The following is a 25795-nucleotide window of genomic DNA, read 5'->3' on the forward strand; positions in this document are numbered from 1 at the left end:
CAGTCAAGTGCTACCTTGATATGTCAGCTGTGGTTTAGTTGGTATAACTCTGCATTTTAAGGATCTAGATTCAAGTCTGTCTAGAGGACTTGAGCACAAAATCAAGGCTGACACTCCAGTACACTGTTGGAGGTGCTGTCTTTTGGGTGGGAGGTTAAAGCAAGTCTCCTTCTGCTCTCAGGTCAGTGTAAAAGATGCCATGGCACTATTTTGAAAAGATCAGGGGAGTTCTCCCTGGTGTCCAGGTCAACATTAATCCTCAATCAACATCACATAAAAGAACAGATTATCTAGTCATTATCATATTTCTATTTTTGGCAGTTTGCTCTGTGCAAACTGGCTGCTGCGTTTCCTACATTACAACAATTCAAAAGTACCGTGTGCTATAGAAATGCATATTCTTTCATTTTTCAGGTATATTCTATTGATGTTGGAGAAACATTGTTGTGAGTATGAAGTATTTGCCCAGCCTTACGATCATCATCAATGCAAGTAACATTCGCGCCACACAAGTGCCAAGAGAGAATCTAACCATCTCCCCTTGACATTCAATGACATTACCATCGCTGAATCCCCCACTATCAACATCCTAGGGGTTACCACTGACCAGAAACCGAACTGGAGTAGCCATATAAATACCATGGCTACAAGAGCAGGTCAGAGGCTAGGAATCCTGTGGCGAGTAACTCACCTCCTGACTCCCCAAAGCCTGTCCACCATCTACAAGGCACAAGTCAGGAGTCTGATGGAATACTCTCCACTTGCCTGGATGGGTGCAGCTCCAACAACACTCAAGAGGCTCGACACCATCCAGGACAAAGCAGCCCGCTTGATTGTCACCCCATTCACAAACATTCACTCTCTCCACCACCGACGCACAGTGGCAGCAGTGTGTACCATCTACAAGATGCACTGCAGCAACGCACCAAGGCTCCTTAGACAGCACCTTCCAAACCCACGACCTCTACCACCTAGAAGGACAAGGACAGCAAATGCATGGGAACACCACCACCTGCAATTTCCCCTCCAAGTCACACACCATCCTGACTTGGAACTATATCGCCGTTCCTTCACTGTCGCGAGGTCAAAATCCTGGAACTCCCTTCCTAACAGCACTGTGGGTGTACCTACCCCACATGGACTGCAGCGGTTCAAGAAGGCAGCTCACCACCACCTTCTCAAGGACAATTAGGGATGGGCAATAAATGCTGGCCTGGCCAGTGACGTCCACATCCCATGAATGAATTAAAAAAAACTGTTCTCACTAATATTAGTGAATAAGACAAAAATATTTCTCCTCACCTCTCACTACATTATCATAACTATTACAGTCAGTACCTTTCTAAAATTTCCTCTTGTGCCTCCTGTGTTGTAAATGCACTCGTCTACACATCCTTCCCCCTCGTTGTGTATCAGTTAGAACTCATCACACAGCCACCTATTCCAACTCTATATGTACCAGGGACTTATTCTCTTAACTTCTTTGGCCTTTCCTTCCTCCCACAATCAAGCTGCATTTAAAACCCAAGCTTACCATTACCTAACCACTACTTCTTTAATTTAAATTGTTCATACTTCTCTCGGGCTTCGTACTACCTTGCGCAAAAGGACTTGGCCTTTCACTAATTGTACACAATAACACAACTCTCTGAGCATGGCTTTGAAGTGTTGAATGGTGTTCCCTTGTGCTGGTATTATCTATATTTTGTGAGGTTTGCCATGATTGCATAATTTGCTGTCAATAGATTGGCAATTTTGAGATGTGGCGCCACACTTCAGTGTGATTATGTATCATTATGCTGCAATGTTTTGCAAAATATAGTCTAGTTACAGAGAAACTACTTCCTCTGATGGCAGAATCACTTTCAAGGAGGCATAATCCGAAAATTCGAGCTAAGCCATGAAGGAGTGAAATCAGGAAGCACTTTTTCACACATGGAGTAGTTAAGGTTGCCAACTCTGGTTAGAAGTATTGCTGGAGGGTGGATCATGAAACATCTGCAAATGTTGTTGCATTTACAGTACAATGCTTGGTCACCTGTAGTTGAGCGTCTTTCCTCAGTTTGGGTTCCACCAGGGCCACCCGGCTCCAGACCACATTATAGCCTTGGTCCAAATAAGGACAAAAGAGCTGAATTCCAGAGGTGAGGTGAGAGTGACTGCCCTTGACATCAAAGAAGACGGAATTTATGTGGTGCCTTCATGACCGCCAGATGTCTCAAAGCACTTAACAGCCAATGAAATATGTTTGAAGTATAGTCACTGTTGTAATATAGGAAACACAGCAGCCAATTTGCACACAGCAAGATCCCACAAACAACAATGTGTCAATATCAAATAATCTGCTTTATTAATGTTGGTTGAAGGATAAATATTGACTCAGGACGGTGGGGAGAACCCGCCTGCACTTCTTCAGGATAGTGCCATGGGATCTTTTCTGTCTACCTGAGAGCGCAGACGGGTCCTCAGTTTAATGTCTCATTCCTCTGACAATACAGCATTCCCTCACTAATGCACTGAAGTGCCTGTGTGGACTCTGAAGGGAGGTACTTGTGCCATTGACATAGTGACAGCCAAGTGTCAAGCGCGGCACAGTGGCGCAGTGGTTAGCACCGCAGCCTCACAGCTCCAGGGACCCGGGTTCAATTCCAGGTACTGCCTGTGTGGAGTTTGCAAGTTCTCCCTGTGTCTGCGTGGGTTTCCTCCGGGTGCTCTGGTTTCCTCCCACATGCCAAAGACTTGCAGGTTGATAGGTAAATTGGCCATTATAAATTGCCCCTAGTATAGGTAGGTGGTAGGGAAATATAGGGACAGGTGGGGATGTGGTAGGAATATGGGATTAGTGTAGGATTAGTATAAATGGGTGGTTGATGGTCGGCACAGACTCGGTGGGCCGAAGGGCCTGTTTCGGTGCTGTATCTCTAAACTAACTAAACTAAACTAAAATAGAGCCAGCAGTAGCCAATAGACTGAAGTGTGAAAGACATAGGCTTGCCAACTCTACTTCCTGGAGTGTTCATTATATGTCCTCTTGCTTCCAAATGATGCCACCATCGTTGGACCCCAAGGGGTCCATCCTCACAGTGCCCTGCCTTCCCATGCCAACTAGAAAGCAAAAAAACTCTTCATTAACCATTGGATAATTGCTGTTAGACAAACATCCTTTTTTATGCCCATCTCCTATAATTAACAAACAGGTGTTGAAAGAAAATGAAAAAATATCACAATTTTTTTCGTGCCCTTACGATTTTCCTCCTTGGCTTTTCTCACGAGAAATTCCTATTCAATTCCTGGAGACTCCCTGCCAATCCTGGAGGGTTGGCAACTCCAGGAAGAGAGGGCGGGGCTTTGAGCTCTGCGTGATGATGTTATACGCAAATCGGGGGCACTGACGTTCGTTTCCCCTGACGTCATGGCGCCTACGGGTTTGGGTGACGTAGTGCGCAGGTGGCGGAGCGGTCCGGGGCTGTGCGGCAGCGACTTCTTCCTCAGGCGGGAGGGTTTTGTCGCGCCGGGCTTGGCCTGTTCTTCAGCCGCGATTATCCGGTGCGGGGCTCAGTCGGGCGCGGCCGGCGGCGTGAAGTTTGGAGTTTGTTTTCTGTCGTTGACGGGAGACCGGGAGAGGGGCAGCGGGACCGGGGTCACAGGGAGAGCGGCCAGGGACTGGCACAGGAAGAGCCCAAAGACTGGCACAGGACGAGCCCGGGTCACAGGAAGAGCCCAGGGACTGGCACGGGAAGAGCCCAAAGACTGGCACAGGGACTGGCACAGGAAGAGCCCAGGGACTGGCACAGGACGAGCCCAAAGACTGGCACGGGGAGAGCACAGGAAGAGCCCGGGTCACAGGAAGAGTACAGGGACTGGCACAGCAAGAGTCCAGGAGGGCAGGGACTAGCACAGGGAGAGCTTGGGGGCAACCGATAGAACCCAGGGACTGGAACAGGAAGGGCACAGGGACTGGCACAACAAGAGTCCAGGAGGGCAGGGACTAGCACTGGGGGCACAGGGAGAGCCCAGGGGGCACAGACTGGCACAAGGGGCACAGGGAGTGCCCAGGGAGGACAGGGACTGGCATAGGGAGAGCCCAGGGGGTACACACTGGCACAAGGGGCACAGAGAGTGCCCAGGGGGGACTGGCACAGGCACAGGGAGAGCTCAGCGGGGACAGGCACAAGGTGAGCCTGGGGCACAGGGACTAGTCCAGGGGCATAAGAAGAGCCCAAGGACTGCCTGGAAAACAGGACAGAGGCTGATGAGATGGTCTGAAGACTGGGGAAGAATGCAATGGTTGACACAAAGCCCTCTGCAACTAAGAATGTTCTCACAACAGCAAGTTGGGGCTTACTGAGAGATTATAAATATTGTGCCAGAATGGCTGAACTTCAGGGAAAGAAATACTGATTTCAGTCTTAAAAGTGTTAGACTTACAAGAAGAAAGTGTCCTTAAAGGATTCTTGCATGCCACTGATTGACCTTTCTCCACTGGAGTCATACAATATCTATATTTTTCTAGTTCTTGGAAGTGACCGTGACGAAGTTTTGCAACCGCAGCTATTGTTTATATTTGATTGAATTTTACTGAGTGTCGAAGACACTCGATGCTACAGCTCCGAAGTCTTAATATGACTATAAGGTACCTGAAACGTGAACTAGGGTCGAGGTGTACTTTTTCTTGAGATTTGACCACGTTTTGGGCAGTACGACTTGTCGAACTGAAAATGAGCTGTGTCCCCTGGAAAGGTGATAAGTTAAAACTGGACTCTGATGCTCAGCCACCTGCTCTGATTTACCACGAGAAGCAGAGGAGAGAGCTGTGCGCACTACACGCCCTCAACAATGTCTTCCAGGATGGGAGAGCTTTCACCAGAGACACCCTGCAGGAGATTTTTCAGAGGTACCAGAAGCAGGAGGAAAGGATGTCACTGCCCTGTTGTAGCATGTTGCTGGGTAACACAGTTTTTGCTAAGGCTACTGTTAGCCATGGCTTAGTGGTGTAGCATTCAGTCGCCTCGGAGTCAGAAGGATGTGGGTTCAAGTCCCACTCCAGAGACTTGAGCGCGCAATGCAGAGTGACACTCCAGTACCGTGCTGAGGGAGTGCTGCACTGTCGGAGGTCCTGTCTTTCGGATGAGACGTTAAACCAAGGCTTCGTCTGGCCTCTCGGGTGGACGTTAGGTTCCCGTGGCTACTATTCGAAGAAGAGCCGGGGTGTGCTCTCATTGACCGTCACTACACTTCAATAGTATTCATTGGCTGTAAAGAACTGAGAGATGTCCTGAGGTTATGAAAGGCTACATAGAAATGCAAGTCTTTCTATCTGTCACAGGACACATTTGTTTCTAATAATGTTGCAGGATTCAAAGTGAATCAGAAGTTATAGCAGGGAAGGAGCCCATTTGGCCCTTCGTATCTGTTTGTACTAGCTTTTCAAGTGGAGCTACCTAGTCAAACCTCATTTTCTCTGAATGCTTTTATGTTCCTTTAAAAATTCTTACCCATTTCCTATTAAAATGATATAGGCTTTGTTTCAAAAGCCAGAGGTTTAGTAACTCCCTGTTCTAATAATGTGGAAAAAATTCTTTTAACATTTTTATCTTTGTTCTGTTGATGATTCTGTGCTGCCTTGTTACCGATTCACCAACCACAACAATTATATTGTGCCTTTAACATAGAACAACATGCCAAGGCACATCAGAGGCATAATCAGAAAAAAATGGAAGCTGTCCTCTCTGCCCTCCTTCGTCCTCCCTCTCCGCCCTCCTTCGTCCTCCCTCTCTGGCCCTCCCTCTCTCTCCTTCCTTCGTCCTCCCTCTCTCTCCTTCCTTTCTGCTTCAGTTGTTTCTTCCTCACTTTTGTTTGCCTCTTTTTTTCTTGCTGCATTTCTTTATTTCTTCTATCTCCGCCAGTCAGGAAGATAAAATCTATCATTGTGTACTGGGGGATTTTTCATAGTTTAAGTGTGTTTGGTCTGGAAATTATGACACACCCACTTCAGTTTTACTGAAATCTCGGTACCGTCAGCCATGATCCAATTGAATGGTGGAGTAGGCTCAAGGAGCTGAACGGCCTCTTATATTGACAACACTGTTGAGCACCTGGTATGGCGTTAATACTGGAAGAATTTTTGAATAACGCAGGTGTTTTTTATCCCACGTTCATAGACTGAATACCGGTAGTTTATTTCTGTACTGATTCTCTAATGCATCATGTATTTTATGCATCACTGACGGCTTCAGGAAAAAAAAGCTAACATTTAAAATGCTTTAAACTTTACCACAGTATCCAGTTTATCATTAAGAAAGAATGAACTTGTATTTATAAAACATCTTTGTCCTCTGGATGTACCAAAGCATTTCTCAGCTAATGAAGTGTGGTTACTATCGTAGCAGAAAAGCTTTAAAAACATTACTTTGCATCTAACTATGTTACACTTACCCTGGGAGTGTTTGTTTCTCCACTGGGATCTTGTTGAAGCATTAAAGCATTGCACCCACTAACCAGAGTCAGATTCAGAATTCCCAGAGGTGAAATCCCCCGCGTTATTCGTTGGGTTCCTATGTGAATTGAATTTCAGTCTTAATCAAATTTATAGTGAACACAAGTCTCTCTGATGAATGCGGCTCTAATTTGATCATCTCACTCAGAAGCTGATGAATTGCTCATGTGGCAAATCAAAGAAATTACAACACGGAAACAGGCCTTTCAGCCCAACTAGTCTCTGTTGGCATTCATCTTCCACTTGGGCAGTACTCTTACTCCTACTGGTTTGTGCATCACAAACACCGCCGCCTTTCACCTGCTTAACATCATCCCGTCTCTGCTCCAGCTCAGGCTGTCTGCTGTTGAATCTCTGATCCGTACCTTTGTTACTTCCAGGCTCGACTGTTCCAATGCTGGACGGCCTCCCATCCTCCAGCCTCCGTAAACAAGCTTGTCCAAAACTGGACTGGCCGTATCCTGTCCCGTTCACCCATTACCCCTGTGCTCTCTGACCTATCTTGGTTTCCAGTTTCCGAACTCCTCAAATTTAAAATTCTCATCCGTGTTTAAATCCCTTCATGGCCTCGCCCTTCCCTATCTCTGTAACCTCCTCCAGCCTTACAACCCTGTGAGATCTCTGCAGTCCTCCAACACTGGCCTCTTGTGCATCGCCCACTCCCACCCCTTCATTGGTGGCCATTCCTTCAGCCATCTCTAGCCTAAGATCTGGAATTCCCTCAGTAAATATCTTTGCCTCGCCTCCTTTAAGACCTCCCTTAAGACTTGCCTCTTTAAGCAAGCTTTTAGTTATCCCTCTGATGTCTTTTTTTTAGGCTTGGTGTCAATTTTTGTCTGATTATGCTTCTGTCAAGTGCTTTGGGATGTTTTTCTGCATTAAAGGCTATATGAATGCAAGTTGTTGTTGTCCCACCCATTCCCATATCTCTATTCTAGATTAGAGAGATTAGAGATACAGCACTGAAACAGGCCCTTCGGCCCACCGAGTCTGTGCCGAAAATCAACCACCCATTTATACTAATCCTACAGTAATCCCATATTCCCTACCACCTACCTACATGAGGGGCAATTTACAACAGCCAATTTACCTATCACCTGCAAGTCTTTGGCTGTGGGAGGAAACCGGAGCACCCGGCAAAAACCCACGCGGTCCACACAGGCAGTACCCAGAATTGAACCCGGGTCCCTGGAGCTGTGAGGCTGCGGTGCTAACCACTGCGCCACTGAGGGATTCTGTTTTCCTTCAACCACTTATCTCTAGAAAGTATTCTTAAATATTGATATAGTCTCTGATTCAATCACTAACTCTGGTAATGAATTCCACAGCTTCACAACCCTCTGTTTTAAAAAAGTTTCTTCTTGCTGTCTGTCCTAAATCTTACATTTAACCTTGTAGCTATGTCCCAGCTTTCCCTAGTCAGTGTATAATATTTTTAGCCAAGATATACCACCTCACATTTACTGGCATTGAATTCCATCTGCCCCTTGTTTGCCCATTCCGCTGTTGCAGAAGTGATCCCAGAATTCAGTCTACTTCCAATCATTTTGAGAAACTGCCCTTAACCCCTACTCTGTTTTCTCCTTTCTAGCCCTATTTTAATCCAATTTTCTACTTTCCTCTATTTCCATAGTCTTAATCTTCTTCTGTAGTTACCTGTGTGGTACCTTGTTAAAGGTTTTCTGTAAGTCCATGTACAATGCATCTGCTACATTTCCCTCATCTACCACAGCCATTACATCTCTAAAGAACTATCAGGTTTGCCAAGCAATATCTTACTTTCTGAAATCCCTGTTGCTGTTTCAGCTATATTCTCCATCTAGATGTTTAGTATCCTTTAATTGAAGAGTCCAGAATCTTCCCTGTCACTGACATTAAATGACCTTTCATTACCCAGCTTAGCTCCATCTCCCTTTATGAAAATATCTGTTACAATGGCTGCTCTGCAGTCCCCTGGCACACCTCCCCTCTCAATATCATTTCTAGGGCCTTTTCTAGGGCTCTTCTACCTGGAGTGGGCTTTACTCTGCATCTCACTCATGTTATATCTGACCTGGGGTTGCTTGATGCTTGAGGCACAGTGTTACATCCCCAACAGCCTGGCTGTGATGAGCAGAGACATGAAATGCTCCAGTAAAAGTAAAACAAACAATTGCTCTGCTAAAAGCAATTGGGCTGTTACCATGGTGACAACCACGTAATGTACAGTAAGGAGAAGCAGAAGGTTCTTATCAGTGTTTGTATAATTCTATTCCAGGATTTGAAAAGTGCTGCAGTGATTGGCCCAGGTTTTCAAAAGAATCCTGTAGGCTGGGGTTATTGCCATTTTTAAAAGAAAATTTGCCTTTGGTTGATATATGTTATTGTCATTACATTTGGAAAATACAGTGTGCATTGTATAGTGAGCAGCAGTATTGGTTGGCTTGACTTGTGACAGTTTATAGGGAGCGGTGCAAACATTCTGCAGTTGCTGATTGAGTTGGCTTCGTGGGGTTTAAACAAGAGTTTCATCTATTGTTCACTTGAGACTCTGATAAAGCCATACTTTTTATGCTGTGTGCATATCAGATCTGTGACACTATTGTGCAGTTGCATCCAAGTTTAATTGTGTCCCTAATGATTGTAGTAAGACTGGATGTAAAGCAGGGTACCAGGTCATTGCCAGTCCAGGATCATTTAAGTCCTGAAGGAAAGTGAAGCAGGTTCAATTTATCCTTTCTAGAAGCTGGAAGATAGAGGACTTGCATTTTTTTCTCCAAAATGTCTCCAGTATTTTGTATGCAATGAATTACTTCGACATGTAGGTGAACGTGGTCCTCGTCTTCACCATAACAAGATCCTGCAAACAGCAATGAGGCAAAGGACCAGTTCATCTGTATTTGGTAGTGTTGGCTGAGGGAGGAATGTTCGTCTAGGAAACTGAAAGAACTGCCTATTCTTAGAATGGTGCCACCAGGGCAGGCAGACAGGACCTGCAATGATCTTACATCAAGGCAGCTGGCTACTGTTAACCTCAATATGAGGAGGAGGAAAACTTAGGACCGGGTATTGACAGCTTAGGAGGAATGAGAGAGGAAACTTCAGAGGGATACTGAGTATTGTATCGATAAGAAATGAGAAACTGAGTGACAGAGGGTAGATTGTGAGAGCTGCCTGATAAATCTTTAAAAACATATGAAACACAAGAAAGGCATCACATTGGCACTGATATCTGTTAACTCTTATCACATTCAGGGTTATGTAAAAAAAAAACTCAACTGCATCACATTTGTTATAGAATCCAGTTTATTTGTTCCAAACTAAACACTTGAAAACATTTAATTGTCTAGACAAGGATATACAGAAGATGCTCATACTCCGATTTGTCATATTGAGATCAGCAAGTGACTCAGTGATGACTGAGGTGTGATATTTGTCCGTTTAATGCTGTGTATTTGCAAAGTATGCTTTTTGAAAACTCGTGCCAAACTGCTGGGGTGTTAAAAATTTATTTTAAAATGTATCTGTAACAGAACCAATACAAGATGCGCTCCTTAAACTTTTACTAAGTGTGATGGCTTTGAGTTCCCTTTGGATCTTAAATCTGTGCCCTCTGGTTACCAACCCTCCTGCCACTGTAAACAGTTTCTCCTTATTTACACTATCAAAGCCCCTCATGCAATACTGATATATCATGTGTGTATCTCTGGACCTAATATTCTGCAATTAAAGAAACAATGGCTGTAATTTTTTTTATTGAGGGGACTGAAATGATCTTTAAGGGAGCACTCTTTTCTTTCTATAAGAAAGAACAAGCATTTATATAGTGCCTTATACAACCTCAGGATAACTCAAAGCACTTCACATTGTAATATAGTACAGTAAATGTCAATCTTTCATTCCTGCTTGAGAAAGTGGTGCATTGACAGTTAGCACACTGATCATCCCCTGAAGACTCAGCTGGTCAATCGCTGCCTTACTTAAGGGGCGGACCAACGTATTATTTAGTAAAACCAAGATCACAACTGTTCCCCGTGCACAATCTCCAATAATTTTTAATATCCCACTGCCATAGTGGTTACAGCTAAATAAACATAAGATCTTTATTTTTAACCTCAATCATTTTTTTATGTAAGAAAGAGTCTGATAGTGAACTCTATAAAAGTGGTGTCTTTGAATTCTACCAATAATTGTGGCTTGTCTTTTAGAGTGTCTGTATCTTTTTAACGGTGTCAACCTTAACTCAGTGATAGCAATCTCACCTTTGAGTTAGAAGCTCATCATTTTAAGCCCCATTCCAGAAACTTAATGCACACATAATGCACGCTGAGGGAGAGCTGCACTGTTAAAGGTGCCTTCCTTCAGATGAGACGTTAAACCGAGGCCCCATCTGCCCTCTCATGTGGAAGTAAAAGATCCCATGGTATTAGTCAAAGAAGAGCAGGGGGTTCTTCCTGGTGTCCTGGCCAATATGTATCCTTCAACCAGCATCACTAAAATACAGACTATCTGGTCATTATCATAATAGTGTTTGTGGAATCTTGCTGTGCACAAATTGGCTGTCGGGTTTCCTGCATTGCAACAGTGACTACACTTCAAAAGTACTTAATTGGCTGTAAAGTGCTTTGGGGTGTCCTGAGGTTGTGAAAGGCGCTATAGGAATGCAGATCTTTCTTTTGTTCTTGTTTTTTTGAGTTTTAGAAATGTTCAAAGTAAAATTGATTTTCTTTGAACTTAGCTGAGATGTTCAGGGTCCAGTCTATTTTTCCTACTGACTTTTTTTTCATAAGCATTAAGAATAAAACTGAAAAGGCCTGGGTTTTTAAATTGGTGACAAAAGATGAATTTAAAAATCCTTACTCCTGTTCCCAAATTCCTCCTCCATTGTCCACTCCTATGAATTCTGTCTATTTCACTAATCCATTCTTTGTTCAATGTTACAATCAACTGGAATTACTATACTTGTCTTTAACACAGTTTAAAAAAGACTAGTTCTTTTATTTTTAAAAATCACCAATGGAAACAACCCATGGATTAACTTTAGGTTAAAGCCCTTTGTATGCTCCCTACAATTTGCCTTTTTCCCATTTTAGGAATAGAACATTACTTCACAATTTCCATTTCCCACACCAACTACCAGGCTCCTCCTGAGTGAACTTGTCCTTTAGTGTTAGATACTGGGGAATATTTTACTTCTGATTTATCCCAACTTGAATGTGTGTTAAAACTGTTAAACTTTTGGAACTCTTGCAGAAAGGTTGTGGGGCTCTAATTCCATCAGTTTGGATTCGATTTGAATCTAGGTCCCGGACATGAAATGATCATAACATTAGGGTGCAGTACCAGTAGCTACTGCTCTGACACTGGTCATGAATTAACATCTTGCAACAAGTGTAACGCACATTGTTTTTTAATTCCTTTTAACCATTTCACTCTCATCCCAAATCAAAGCCAGATTGAACAACAACTTGTATTTATATAGTGCTTTTATCTGAATAAAACTTCCCAAGGAATTTTACAGGAGCAATTATAAAGCAAAATTTGACATGGAGCCACATGAGATATTAGAGCAAGTGACCAAAAGCTTGGTCAAAGAGGTTGGTTTTAAGGAGCATCTTAAAGGAGGAGAGGCAAAGAGGTTTAGGGAGGGAATTCCAGAGCTTAGCTCCTAGGCAGTTGAAGACACGGCCGCCAATGGTGGAGCAATTAAAATCCAGGATGAACAAGAGGCCAGAATTGGAGGAGCGCAGAGATCTCTGAAGGTTGTGGGGCTGGAGGAAATTACAGAGATAGGGAGGGGCGAGGCCATGGAGGGATTTGAAAACAGGGATGAGAATAATAAAAGCAAAGTATTTTTCGGGTAAATTGTGAGAAATTGTACACGCCAGTCCATGCTTGATGCAGTGTTGTCACTAGGATTTCAATGAAATATAACAGTGGACAAGTTATCTTTAATATTATAACCACTTGAACTGATACTAGCAAAATGATAGAAATAAAAGCAGAATGCATTTGTTGTATAACAGGGTAGGTTGGAGGTAGGCTAGGGTTCTAGTGCGATCCTTTATTTGGATCCTGATTACTGTTCTGTATGCAAGTACAATTGTGAAATGTGTCCTTCCAAACTTGAGTTGTTTCAGAGGATGGGGTTACCTCTCTGTCACTGATAGTAGTGGTGGGAGCAGTTTCAGGTGATGAACTCACACAAACAAAATTGCAGATCAAAGCTTATTAACTCAGTGTAACTGCTCCTATAGCATAGTGTTAAATAAATTTAGTGACAGCGCAATGATCTCTGTAGCTGTTTAAATTCAATGCATACATAAGAGCATAAAAATAGGAGGAGGAATTGGCCACATGGCCCTCAAACCTGCCTGTCATTCAGTAAGTTCACGACTGATCATCTAGCTCAACTTCGCTTTCCTGCCCTATCGCCATAATTCCCTCAGTGTCCAAAGATCTATCGATCTCAGCCTTAAATATATTCAATGACTGAGCATTCACAGCCCTTTGGAGTAGAGAATTCCAAACGTTCACAACCCTCTGAGTGAAGAAATGTTTCCTCATCTCAGTCCTAAGTGACCGATTCCTTATTCTGAGACTGTGACCCCATGTTCTAGACTCTCCAGCCAGGGAAAACACCCTGTCAGCATCTACCCTGTCAAGCCTTCTAAGAATTGTATACGTTTCAATGAGATCACCCATCATTCTTCTAAACTCCAGAGAATATAGGCCCATTCTACTCAATACAAGCAGCCGTGTGGATATTTTGCTATCTTATTCACTCCTGTAAATGTGGGCCATTTGATGCAGATGGGTGATGTTGTTTAGTGTTTTATCGATGTTTAAATTTGCTTTTCTGTCTGCCAGGTTGTCCCCTAATACTATGGTAACACCGCACAAGAAGAGCATGCTGGGAACAGGAAACTACGATGTTAATGTAATCATGGCTGCTCTTCAAACTAAAGGTTACGAAGCCGTTTGGTGGGACAAACGAAGGTAGGGACAATCAGAAGGTTGTGGGTTTGAGTTCTACTCCACAGATTTGAGCGCATAATTGAGGCAGACACTTCAGTGCAGTACTCATTTGGAGGTGCCATCTTTTGGACGAGATGCTAAACTCAGTTCCAGCTCACTCGAGTGGGTGTAGAAGATGATATGGAGGGCTGTGGACGCTCAGTCGTTGAGTTTATTCAAGACTGAGATTGATAGATTTTTGATCTCTCAGGGAATCAAGGGATATGGGTATTGGAGGAGGTGGGGGGGAAGGGAAGTGGAGTTGAGTTAGATCAGCCATGATCTTATTGAATGGCAGAGCAGGCTCGAGGGGCCATTGTGGCTTACTCATGCTGCTATTGCTTATGTTCTTATAACGCATCAAACTATTCTAAGGAGAGCAGTCTGCCTTGCCAATAGTTAACCCTCACTGAAATCACTAAAACAGCTTTTCTGGCCATTTCTCATTGCTGTTTGTGGGAATAGATAGGTGCTTGATGGCCAGCATGGACATGATGGGCCGAAGGGCCTGTTTCTGTGCTGTATATCTCTATGACTCTATGAACTTGCTGGGTGCAAATTGGCTGCTGTGTTTCCTTACATTTCAACAGTGGCTACTTTTCAAAAATGCTTCATTGGCTGTAAAACACGAAAGGAATGTCCTGAAGACATGAAAGATGTCATATAATTGCAAGTTATTTCATTTCTTCTCAAAATGGGGAGTAATCTTACTCTCGGGGACATCGGTGTAGTATAAATTCTCACTATTGAAATGCTTTTTGTATTGTTGAGGTAAAAAGATAAGTTGATTCTTTTGCACATAATTTTTAAATAACGGAGTGAGTGTTGCTGCTGCTGTGTCAGCCAATGAGTTGGAGATGGCACAGGATTTAGGGCAGAACTGACAGGAAACAGAGTCTATTTAAATGGAGTCTGTATGAACTACAGCAAACAGAACATGACCAAAACCTCAGCAGTCTCCTACAGCAGGGCAAGTTCTGCAGCAAACCATAGTGAGTGGCGAATAGTTACATAATACAAATGACTTGTGTAAGTTCAATCCCAGTTCCTTACATCAGTGATTGGGTAATTTCCTCTGCCAATCATCTCCTGCATCCTGGCTGGGACTTGTAACGTCACTATATGCCACCTTAAAATTATGGGATCCTGAAGGTGCAGCTCCCTGTGTGTGTGTGTTACCAATAACACAGGCGTATAAATCACATCGAAACAGATACATATACAAAATAAGACTGTAGCACATCTTCGATCTAATTGTATTCACCAGTGGATGATAGTTTTATTTCACAAGCATTTTAAATTAGATTATATCGTTCATATTGACAATAACACAAAAGATGGTCCCAAAACTTGTCCAGCTGATTGCAAAGTAGAGCTCCAGCTCTGCCACAATATTTAGAGTGCAGTGTCGTGTTGCAGAAGCTGCTCCTTGACCAGGGTTGTTTTTGTTTGTAAAAACAGCCAGTTCAGTGACGCAACTTGCATTGAACTGCATCACGGAGTGTTACCATGTTTGCGTGTGCTTGTGGAGATGGGGAAGAAACTCTTTGCTCTTCTGGCTCTTGAGCCTACTCTTCTCTTCAGAATTATGTTATGCCTGACAAAATGTAAATGTTTATATGTTCCAGCCCTGATGTGCGCCGACAGCTGATGTAATTCACATTATTTATGGCTGCTTGTGTCCTCATTAAGGCAAAAGGCACCAGCAGCATCACAGTCACAGTGGGGCTCATCTGCGCTGAGAATGATGCATGCAAACGTAATGTGCCCAGCAGCCTGAACTATGTGCCAGAATTCTGTACATCTGCATGCATATTTTGCTGTTTCCTGTTCTCTAATGCTGCTACAATGGTGATTCACAGGCACAAGCAACCTCCAGTATCCAAGTAGCCAGTGTTTTTTTGGGGGGTGGGGGCTGGGGGGAGTGTAGATGAGTGAGCCCCCAAAGGCATTAACCCACTGCTGGGGTATAATACCAGGGGTGCAGTGACGCTACGATACTTCACCCAAGTGGCTGTTCTTCATGTGTCAGCCCAGGCAGTGAATGCTGGAATTCTAGCCAAGCCTGATGCTGTCCTCCCTTGACATCCACAGGCTCTCACTCTGCAGCTGAACCCATTAGATAGGGAGTCCTAATGCAACAGCAAAATGCTGAAAATTGGAAATAGAAATAGAAGATGTAGGAAATACTCAGTAAGTCTGGCAGCATCTGTGGAAAGAGAAGCCTGTGATAAAGGGTCATCAACCTGAAATGTAATTCTGTTTCTCTCTCCTTACATAGAGAGCCCTGGCTGATTTTTAACGCCCCCCACCACCACCCCACCACTCCTCCCCAATGCAGGCACTGAGACCAGTTGTAGAGCCCTGACTGTCACCCTAGTTGAACACAAGAACACAATAGGAGCAGGAGTAGACCATATGGCCCATCGAGCCTGCTGCACCATTCAATACGATCACGGCTGATCTTGGGCCACTTACCCACCTGTTCACCATATCCCTTGATGCCCTGAGAGACCAAAAATCCGTCTATCCCAGCCTTAAATGTATTCAATGATAGAGCATCCACAACATTCTGGAGTAGAGAATTCCAAAGATTCACAACTCTTTGAGTGAAGTAATTTCTCCTCATCTCAGTCCTAAATGATCGACCCCTTATCCTGAGACTTTTTTTTATTCATTCATGAGATGTTGGCGTCACTGGCAATGCCAGCATTTATTATCCATCCCTAATTGCCCTTGAGAAGGTGGTGGTGAGCTGTCTTCTTGAACTGCTGCAGTCCATTTGGGGTAGGTATACCCACAGTGCTGTTAGGAAGGGAGTTCCAGGATTTTGACCCAGCGACAGTGAATGAACGGCAATATAGTTCCAAGTCAGGATGGTGTGTGACCTGGATGGGAACTTGCAGGTGGTAGTGTTCCTATGCATCTGCTGCTCTTGTCCTTCGAGGTGGTAGAGGTCGCGGGTTTGGAAGGTGCTGTCTAAGGAGTTTTGGTGCGTTGCTGCAGTGCATCTTGTAGATGGTACACACTGCGGCCACTGTGCATTGGTGGTGGAGGGGGTGAATGTTTGTAGATGGGGTGCCAATCAAGCGGGCTGCTTTGTCCTGGATGGTGTCGAGCTTTTTGAGTGTTGTTGGAGCTGCACCCATCCAGGCAAGTGGAGAGTATTCCATCACACTCCTGACTTGTGCCTTGTAGATGTACAGGCTTTGGGAGTCAGGTGGTGAGTTACTCGCCGCAGGATTCCTAGCCTCTGACCTGCTCTTGTAGCCATGGTATTTATATGGCTACTCCAGTTCAGTGTCTGGTCAATGGTAGCCTCTAGGATGTTGATAGTGGGGGATTCAGCAATGGTAATGCCATTGAATGTCAAGGGGAGATGGTTAGATTCTCTCTTGTTGGAGATGGTCATTGCCTGGCACTTGTGTGGCACAAATGTTACTTGCCACTTATCAGCCCAAGCCTGGATATTGTCCAGGTCTTGCTGCATTTCTACACGGACTGCTTCAGCATTTGAGGAGTCACGAATGGTGCTGAATATTGTGCAATCATCAGCAAACATCCCCACTTCTGACTGTATGATTGAAGGAAGGTCATTGATGAAGCAGCTGAAGATGGTTGGGCCTAGGACACTACCCTGAGGAACTCCTGCAGTGATGTCCTGGAGCTCAGATGATTGACCTCCAACAACCACAGCCATCTTCCTTTGCGCTAGGTATGACTCTAACCAGCAGAGAGTTTTCCCCCTGATTCCCATTGACTCCAGTTTTACTAGGGCTCTTTGATGCTGCCTTGATGTCAAGGGCAGTTACTCTCACCTCACCTCTTGAGTTCTGCTCTTTTGTCCATGTTTGAACCAAGGCTGTAATGAGGTCAGGTGCTGAGTAGCCCTGGCAGAACCCAAACTGGGTATGACTGAGCAGGTTATTGCTAATCAAGTGCCGCTTGATGACACTGTTGATGACACCTTCCATCCCTTTACTAATGATTGAGAGTATACTGATGTGGTGGTAATTGATCGGGTTGGACTTGTCCTGCTTTTTGTGTACAGGACATACCTGGGCAATTTTCCACATTGCAGGGTAGATGCCAGTGTTGTAGCTGTACTGGAACAGCTTGGCTAGGGGTGCGGCAAGTTCTGGAGCACAGGTCTTCAGTACTATTGCTGGAATATTGTCAGGGCCCATAGCTTTTGCAGTATCCAGTGCCTTCAGTCGTTTCTCGATATCACGCGGGGTGAATTGAATTGGCTGAAGTCTGGCATCTGTGATGCTGGGGACTTCAGGAGGAGGCCGAGATGGATCATCAACTTGGCACTTCTGGCTGAAGATTGTTGCAAATGCTTCAGCCTTATCTTTCGCACTGATGTGCTGGGCTCCCCCATCATTGAGGATGGGGATTTTGTGGAGCCACCTCCTCCAGTTAGTTGTTTAATTGTCCACCACCAATCACGGCTGTGCCCCCGTGTTTTAGATTCCTTGACCAGCGGAAACAATCTCTGTGTCTACCCTATCCAGCCCTTTCAGAATCTACTATCTTTCAATGAGATCGCCTCTCATTCTTCTAAACTCCAGAGAAAATAGGCTCAATTTACTCAGCCTCTCATCAAAAGACAACCCCATCATCCCAGGAACCAACTTAGTGAACCTTTGCTGTACCGTCTCCAATGCAAGTATATCCTTAAATGTGGAGACCAGACTGCACACAGTATTCCAGATGTGGTCTCACCAAAACCCTGTACAATTGTCGCATGACTTCCTTATACCTGTACTCCAATCACCTTGCAATAAAGGCCAACGTGCCATTTGCCTTCTTAATTGCTTGCCGTATCTGTATGCTAACTGTCTACGTTCCTTGTACAAGAAAACCCAAGTCTCTTTGAACATCAACACTTACGAGTTTCACACCTTTTTAAAAAAAAAAAAAATTCTGCTTTTCTATTCTTACGACCAAAGTGAATAACTTCATACTTCCCTACATTTTACTCCATCTGCCACTTAACCTGTCTATATCTCTTTGCAACCTCTCTGTGTCCTCCCCACAGCTTACCTTTCCACCTACCTTTGTATCATCAGCAAACTTAGATACATTACTCTCTCTCCCTTCATCTAATGTAGATTGTAAATAGCTGAGGCCCCAGCACTGATCCTCGAGGCACTCCACTGTTCAGTGCCTGCCAACTTGAAAATGCCCTGTTTATTCCCACCCGTTGCTTCCTGTCCATTAACCAATCCTCTGTCCATGCTAATATATTACCCCCAATTCCATGAGCCCTTATCTTGCCTATTAACCTCGAAGACAGCTAACTGTGCACAGACTTGCAATTGAATCTAAAGGACTCTGGATCAGTTGCCCATCAGAGCAGCTTTTGTGTGTCTGTACATAGGTGAATGTTTCTGGTACCTGAAGATGGATTTCAAATTCTGAAATGGTTTTTCTTCTGTACCAATTTGTGTTAATTTTGGTTAAATAAATACTTTTGTTTGCCAGAGTTTAGTTTACTGTTTCAACTCAAATTATACGAAGCCAACAACTGTGTAAATTCTTCAATTTCTGTCTTGCTAAACCTTAGCAAATGAAAGAACTTGTATTTATGAGATAAAAACAAGAAATGCTGGAAATACTCAGCAGGTCTGGTATCATCAGTGGAGAGAGAAGCAGAGTTAACGTTTCAGGTCAGTGACCCTTCTTCAGAACTCTGCCAGACCTGCTGAGTATTTCCAGCATTGCTTGTTTTTATTTCAGATTTCCAGCATCTGCAGTATTTTGATTTTATTGTATTTATGAGAGTACCTTTAATATAGTAAAACATCTCAAAGCGCTTGCATTTATAGAGCATCTCTCAAATACCTCTCTCCATCTCCTGATATTATTTCATTTCTTTCAGAGATGTTAATACTATTGCTCTTTCGAACGTGATGGGCTTTATTATGAACATCCCCTCCAGCTTGTGTTGGGGCCCCGTGAAGCTTCCCCTCAAACGACAGCACTGGATTGGCGTACGCGAGGTCGCTGGAATCTACTACAACCTTGACTCGAAACTGAAATTGCCAGATCAGATCGGCAACGAGGACGAACTCAGGTTAACTGATCACCCAATTCTATTTCCGTGATCCAAGCTCACTTGCGTCCTGTTCGGTGATAGATGTATAAATGTGAAGCAAAGAAAGGTGGTGCATAAAATGTCATTCAGACATACAGTGACCTCCTTCTCCAAACGTGCATGCGCATGTTTCCAAGCGTGCGTGCGCGTGTATTTCTCTAAGCGTGCTTGCATGTCTCCAAGCGTGTGTCTGTCTGTCTGTGTCTCCAGGCGTGGGTGTGTCTATCTGTGTCTGTATCTCCAGTCGCGCGTGTGTCTGTGTCTCCCAGCGTGTGTGCGTATGTGTATCTGTGTGTGTCTCCAAGTGTGTGTGTGCGCGCGCGTGCACACATTGGGTAAGTACAAAATTGGGCTGGCATGTGATGCCCCCACAGTCGGATAGCCCACTGTCCCTTCAAAATAAATGTTCTTCACTAATTTTGCTCTTAATCCCGTGAATGTGTTGCCTGTTGCTGGGTTGGGTTCCACAGCAACAGCCATCAAAGGGACATGTTTCATGTGAGAGTCTATACATTGACTGGCAGCAGGTTATTTGTCTGTTGGGTTGAAGGAGGGCCATTGTAGCGAAGGCCAATCCTGTCCTTGCCTGGCATTCACACACTCATTCCAACAGGAGTCACCGGCCCTCCATCACCAAGAGCAAACATATTGCATTCTAATCTGTGTGAGATTTTTATTCATTCTCAGGGTATGGGTGTTGCTGGCAAGGGGGGGCGGGGGGGGTTCGATCAGCCCCTAAGTACATTATTTGAGGTTGGAGGGGAGGCAGGGGTGGGGTGTCAGCCCATGAGAAGATTTGCCAGAATTATACTGGGGGAATAACTGCTCACCTCGCCACATTCCATGAATGAATAAGAAAAATGAGTGACTTCAGTTATGTAGGGCGATGAGAGAAGCTGGGGTTGTTATCTTTAGTGTAGAGAAGTTTAAGAGGAGATTTCATCGAGGTGTTCAAAATTATGAGGGGTTTTGATGAGAGTAAACAAGGAGAAACAGTTTCCCCTGGCAGAAGGATAGTTGTCCGGAGGATAATTTGCAAAGATGTTGCAAATAATAAGTTAATTAAGAGAGAAGTTGAGAATGTTTTCACACAGTGAGTTATGATGAGCTGGAACGCGCTGCCTGAAAGGGTGATGGAAGCAGATTCAGGAATAACTTTCAAAAGGGAATTAGAAAGGGGAATTGGATAATTGAAGAGAAAAGATTTTCAGGGCTATGGGGAAAAGGCAGGGAGTTGCTCTTGCAGACAGCTGGCACAGACATAATGGGCCAAATGGCCTCCTTCTGAGCTATAACTATTCTATGATTCTTGAAAAGTTGCACTTGTTCATAGCAGTTTGATACAAGATGAGTTAGTCGGGCGATTACTTTTAACTGCATCCCATACTGTTTAATAGAAAATATGCTCTGCTGGGGCAGCAGTGTGGGTGCTGCAGTCACTCTCTGTGCCCAGGGCTGCTACTCCAGACCACCATCCAGTGACAGCCCCCTCACCGCTGCGTAGTCTGTGTATGTGAGAGAAAAGGATCCCATTTGAATGGAAGAAAATTAGTTCCAAGTTTGAAATATTGTAACTTCCTGACTTTGTGTAATATAAATAGCCGCAGCACGTGGGAAAATCTGGCACAGTAGCTGCTCGGGGAATGTTTTAAATGAAGAATTTAATTTAAGACCATCCTGATGTCTTAATGTCTTGTGAACCATATAGGCCATGAGAGTGCCAAATTCGAACACCAGTCTATTAGCTGTCAGCTGAGGGAAGTACTACAGGGGGCTGCAGTTAGCTACATCGACCTTGCATGGTGGAAAGAAAAAGGAATCCTTCCTGATGGCACTCCTGCATTAATATACTTGCATTAATCTAGCGCCTTATCAATGCATCACACCATGAGATAATTTGAAGCAATTATTTATGCAGGCAAATGACTCTTGCCTCTAATGGGGTATGCACAGGCGCTGAATGGGGATTTGATCGGACTCGGCTATGATGCCCTCCCCAGTCGGATAGCCTGCTAGTACCACAGCCCACACATGCATAATGACCAACTGGATAAAGTGCCGGAGAGCACTTTGCAACCATTAGAAGTCTATTGAAGGAGACAGCAAATTGGAATCATAGAATAGTACAGCTGAGAAAGAGACCATTCGGCCCATCAAGTCTAGAGTGGGAAAGTAAACAAATTTGGATGAAAGGGGTGAACACAAGGCAGTAACCTCATTGGGATGTCAGAGTGTGAAAGAAAGTGATTTATATAATCATATCTGTTGCTTATCTGATCCCTTGATGTGTTCAGTGTGAACTGCAAATTTGTACATTGTATTGAAGGTTTTCTCTGACGCTGTATTGTATATTTCTAATCATCACACAGAAAGTTTCTGAAACACCAGCTGAGGGGGAAGAACTGTGAGCTTCTACTGGTTGTAAGTGAAGAGGTTGAAGTCCATCAGAGCTGGAGAACGGATGGCTGACTTGGGGAAATCCCAATTGAACTAACTCTTGTAGTCACTACAGTTCCACATTCAATGGACAGAAGCAAAACTCTTCAACCACAGCCTCTATCGGTGGAAAAAGAATTTATTTTTAGCTCTGCATATCTTTAAAAGACTTGGTGACTTAAGTATTCTACAGGAGAGTTGGTGCTTTTTTTAAATATATAAATTACTCAAAGAGCAGAAAATCTGATGAGGGACAATAAGTGTTTTGTTTTTGTTTCGTTGCTTAGTGAAGAAAAAATGTAAAATATATAAATATCAAAACTGAGGGGAAAATTGTCAAAAATATAAAGGAGTCAGGTAAGACTTCAGGTCTGGGGCCAAGACCATATTAAAAAAGAATTTCAAGCGAGCAACACAAACCCTTGCACTAAATATTATTAAATAAACACAGAAAATGCTGGAAATATTCAGCTCAGGCAACATCTGTGGTGAGAGAAATAGAGCTAACTTTTTAGGTCGGTGACCTTTCATCTAGAAACTTGTTGCTTGATTTAGTATTTCTGAGCCACCCCCCCCCACCCCCCACACCCTCACCGACCCTCTTGGGCATTCGGCAGTGGCTTGCTATTGTTTTCTAATTGAGTCATTAACAGTTGCACTCACTTCAGCATTAGAAAACCAAAAAACATTGCTGGGGGTTGTGTTACTAACATTTGGGTCATTGGACAGAGGTCTGTGCTGGACATAAAGGCCCATTTTTGGAGGAGGTTCCCCTTCTGTCTACACACGGCAGCCTGTCTCATTTAAGAGGCCTTGAAGAGACAAATCAAGTTTTAAAATTACTGTTTTGGCTACCTGTTTCTTAAAATGGACACTAAAGCGTTTAAAAGTGGTAGCTGCTTTGACAATCTGCTCAAAGGTAGAGAGCATTGTTGAGATCAGTTCAAATCCTGTAGATATTAGTTTTCCAGTACGTGTTGTAACTTGACAAACGTTTGTACTGCCTGATAGTGCCAATGGATGTGTCTCTGTGCTATTCAAATGCCCTATAGTACTCCACACTAGTGACATCCAAGGGGTAACTTTAACATAACTCAACAGATGGGAAACCGACAAGACGAGGTGGATTGCCTGTTTACACCCCACCCAGTATTAGTCTCTCACTGGGAGTAAAATCAAGTGGGGTGTGAAACCAGCATTGTGCCCGATGTCATCTGGTTCCCAATGGGAAGGTTTGGTTAGAATTTCGCTCCCCCCCCCACCCCCCATCCCATGTCAGAAAATGTATACTTGATCAACCAAACTCAGAAATTGGAACCAGTGGCAATTCATACTAAATAAATTTGGTCTGACGCAAATCTGGATAATGTGGACAGGTTAAGATAAACTACAGCACAAATTATTGTTGAGTAAACAGGCATTCTTTTGGCACCTTAATAATTGTCTGGACAATCTATTTATAAAGAGCAAAGACTTGTTGGGAGTTTCCAAATTCCCCAAGTTGTAGAATTTGTTGACGATATTTCACAAAACATTAAAAAAAATTTATCTAAATGAAGTAAATTTATATTTAGCTGATCAGACAACCTAGTCACTGATGCAAGGGCTGGAGACGTGGGTGAGCTGCACTCGAGCTTGAGTATATCTGCTTGCACTAGGAGTTTGAGGAGAGATCTGACACCGAGCATGCTCATTCGTCTTGATGTGTATCTCTGAAAGGGATGTTCCGGGCCATCACATTTTATAGTTTAATGTATGGGATCAGGTCCAGCTGTAAGATCAGACATTGAGAGAAACGAAGGGAGAAAAATCCCAATGGAATCATTTTTTTCATTACTCATGTTCCCTACATTTAACTGCTATGACTGTTCCTTGACAGTTTCCTGTCCCTGTAAGCAGTGTGGCTGTGCGGATTTAGATCAGCTGAGTTGGCTTGACTTTATATGAAGGGTTCTGGTTAAATGATGCAATTAACAATTCCTTTGCATTTCTTGAATGGGTTTTACCCAGAAGCCTTGAGATGACAGTAATGTGACTAACCTGTGTTGGTGTTTTAAACCCACCAACATGGATTAAGTGAGAAAGTGCAGGCTGCTTTGATCAGAGGAATGAGAAAGTATTGACAAACCTTAATCTCATTCGCTAGTTGTGGTCTGATTGACCGCAGGCATTGTAGTTCTGTTTTTAAAAAGGCATGTTAAGACTGACAGCTCTGTGACAGCATCCTTGGAATTGGCTGTGTTCTCATTGCTGACCGCGTGCCTTCACCACTCAGTTACTGGGTCCAAAATGCTTGTCATGTGCTGACAAAATGGTTGGTGAACATCTTAATAAAAAAAATCTTCTATTTGTGCCAAAATAGAGGGCGATTATGGGTTTCAATGACGGAAAGAAAGAACTTGCATTTCGATAGCACCTTTCACAACCTCAAGACGTCCCAAAGCGTTTTACAGCCAATGAAGTACTTTTGTAGTGTAGTCACTGTTGTAATGATAAGATCAGTAAACTCTATGGCGCCTCTCAGCCATACTTTGTGAAATCGTCTCCACTTACTGCACACTAAAGCTAGGATAAGTAGGCATGTACAGTTTGGCCAACAGAGTTTAGTTTGAATTGGCTAGAAACTAAATTGATCTGAATTTTACAGCTGCACTTCAGAAAACCCAAGGATGAGAAAAGGCTGTTCACTTCAACAAAGTTCACCTGTTTGGCACAAACATTTAAACAGCAGATGCAACAGCGACGAGAATTTTGGCCTGACCTTGAGCTCAGACTCAAAGTGATAGTTTAGTCAGCTCAATTGTAGTTAACCAGGTAGAAACAAGCAGGTGACCTCAAACTGCAGGTTAGTAGGTTAAGTTGCAGAATAAAACTGCTACTTGGGCTTATTTGGCTGATCCAGGTATCGTTCCATGAGTTTCCCTCCCGGCAGCTAGTGAACCGTTTCAATGGTTTGCAGTGAGGTGGAGCAGTGCGGAGTAACTGGTATCTCACCAGCTGGCCTGGTCCTCATCTTATTCCTAAGCCACGAAAATGTAAACAGCCTTGAGCATATAATCACTCGAGTTTGGCAACTGTTTGAAAGAGGGGAAAGACCAAACTTGCAGCAGTGTGAAGGTAAGAGGGTTTTTATTGGAACTTAAATAGGGATTCAGTGAGGGAGGAATGAAGTCCAATCAGATGTAGCAGTGCCCAGTTTAATCACGTGATCAACAATCCAATGCTGAGTTGGCATTCTAGAAAGAAGTAATGCATCAAAATTTGAAAACCTGTTGAAACAGCAAAGCTGAAGGTAAGGGGGAGTAAGACATTCTGCAATTGGCATAGTCCAGTCTCATTTACAGAGAACGCGTTGAAAATTCTAGTTGGGGGATTGTCATTGCATCAACATTTTCCCCCCCACCTTCTGAAAATTGGATATGCAAATCTGAACAGTGTCTCAATTGAGAAGCTGAAACCTGCTGAGCGTCAGGTATCGCTATGGTGAGCAAAAGAGTGATGTTTACTCCAAATCCTTAAATCGACCATCCTTCTGATTCTGTCTGAGAGATTTTTTATTTTTCTTTTGCTAACTGTCCAAAGATGAATAGCAATCTATTTCCAAACTTTGTCGTCACTAACATGCAAGTAAAAACATTCCTTGCACTCGACCAGAATAATACTAACATCCTTCTTTGTGTCACTCACTGGAATGGTGATGAATGTTCAGAACTGTACCAGGAAAGGAATTTTCACAGGTTTAGGCTCTACTTTTACATGGGAGT

The 25795-nt window shown here is 43.7% G+C and overlaps 1 protein-coding gene across 1 annotated transcript; it reads left to right on the forward strand.

The window, feature by feature from the left end:
• Positions 1 to 3441: 3441 nt before the first annotated feature.
• Positions 3442 to 25795, forward strand: josd1 (Josephin domain containing 1). The gene is made up of 4 exons (XM_068019805.1): positions 3442 to 4894; positions 13346 to 13474; positions 19380 to 19574; positions 21965 to 25795. Exons 1-4 carry the CDS (start codon positions 4719 to 4721, stop codon positions 22062 to 22064), a joined length of 600 nt encoding a protein of 199 aa, XP_067875906.1. The 5' UTR covers positions 3442 to 4718; the 3' UTR covers positions 22065 to 25795.

This window comes from Heterodontus francisci, chromosome 41, assembly GCF_036365525.1.
Source record: "Heterodontus francisci isolate sHetFra1 chromosome 41, sHetFra1.hap1, whole genome shotgun sequence".
Lineage (NCBI taxonomy): Eukaryota > Metazoa > Chordata > Chondrichthyes > Heterodontiformes > Heterodontidae > Heterodontus > Heterodontus francisci.

Bases quoted from the DNA above. Each gene is read 5' to 3' on its own strand.
- josd1 (XM_068019805.1), top strand. From the start codon at position 4,719: ATGAGCTGTGTCCCCTGGAAAGGTGATAAGTTAAAACTGGACTCTGAT. The intron at 4,895-13,345 runs GTACCAGAAGCA...TCTGTCTGCCAG, and splicing joins CTGCAGGAGATTTTTCAGAG to GTTGTCCCCTAATACTATGG. The intron at 19,575-21,964 runs GTTAACTGATCA...ATCATCACACAG, and splicing joins GGCAACGAGGACGAACTCAG to AAAGTTTCTGAAACACCAGC.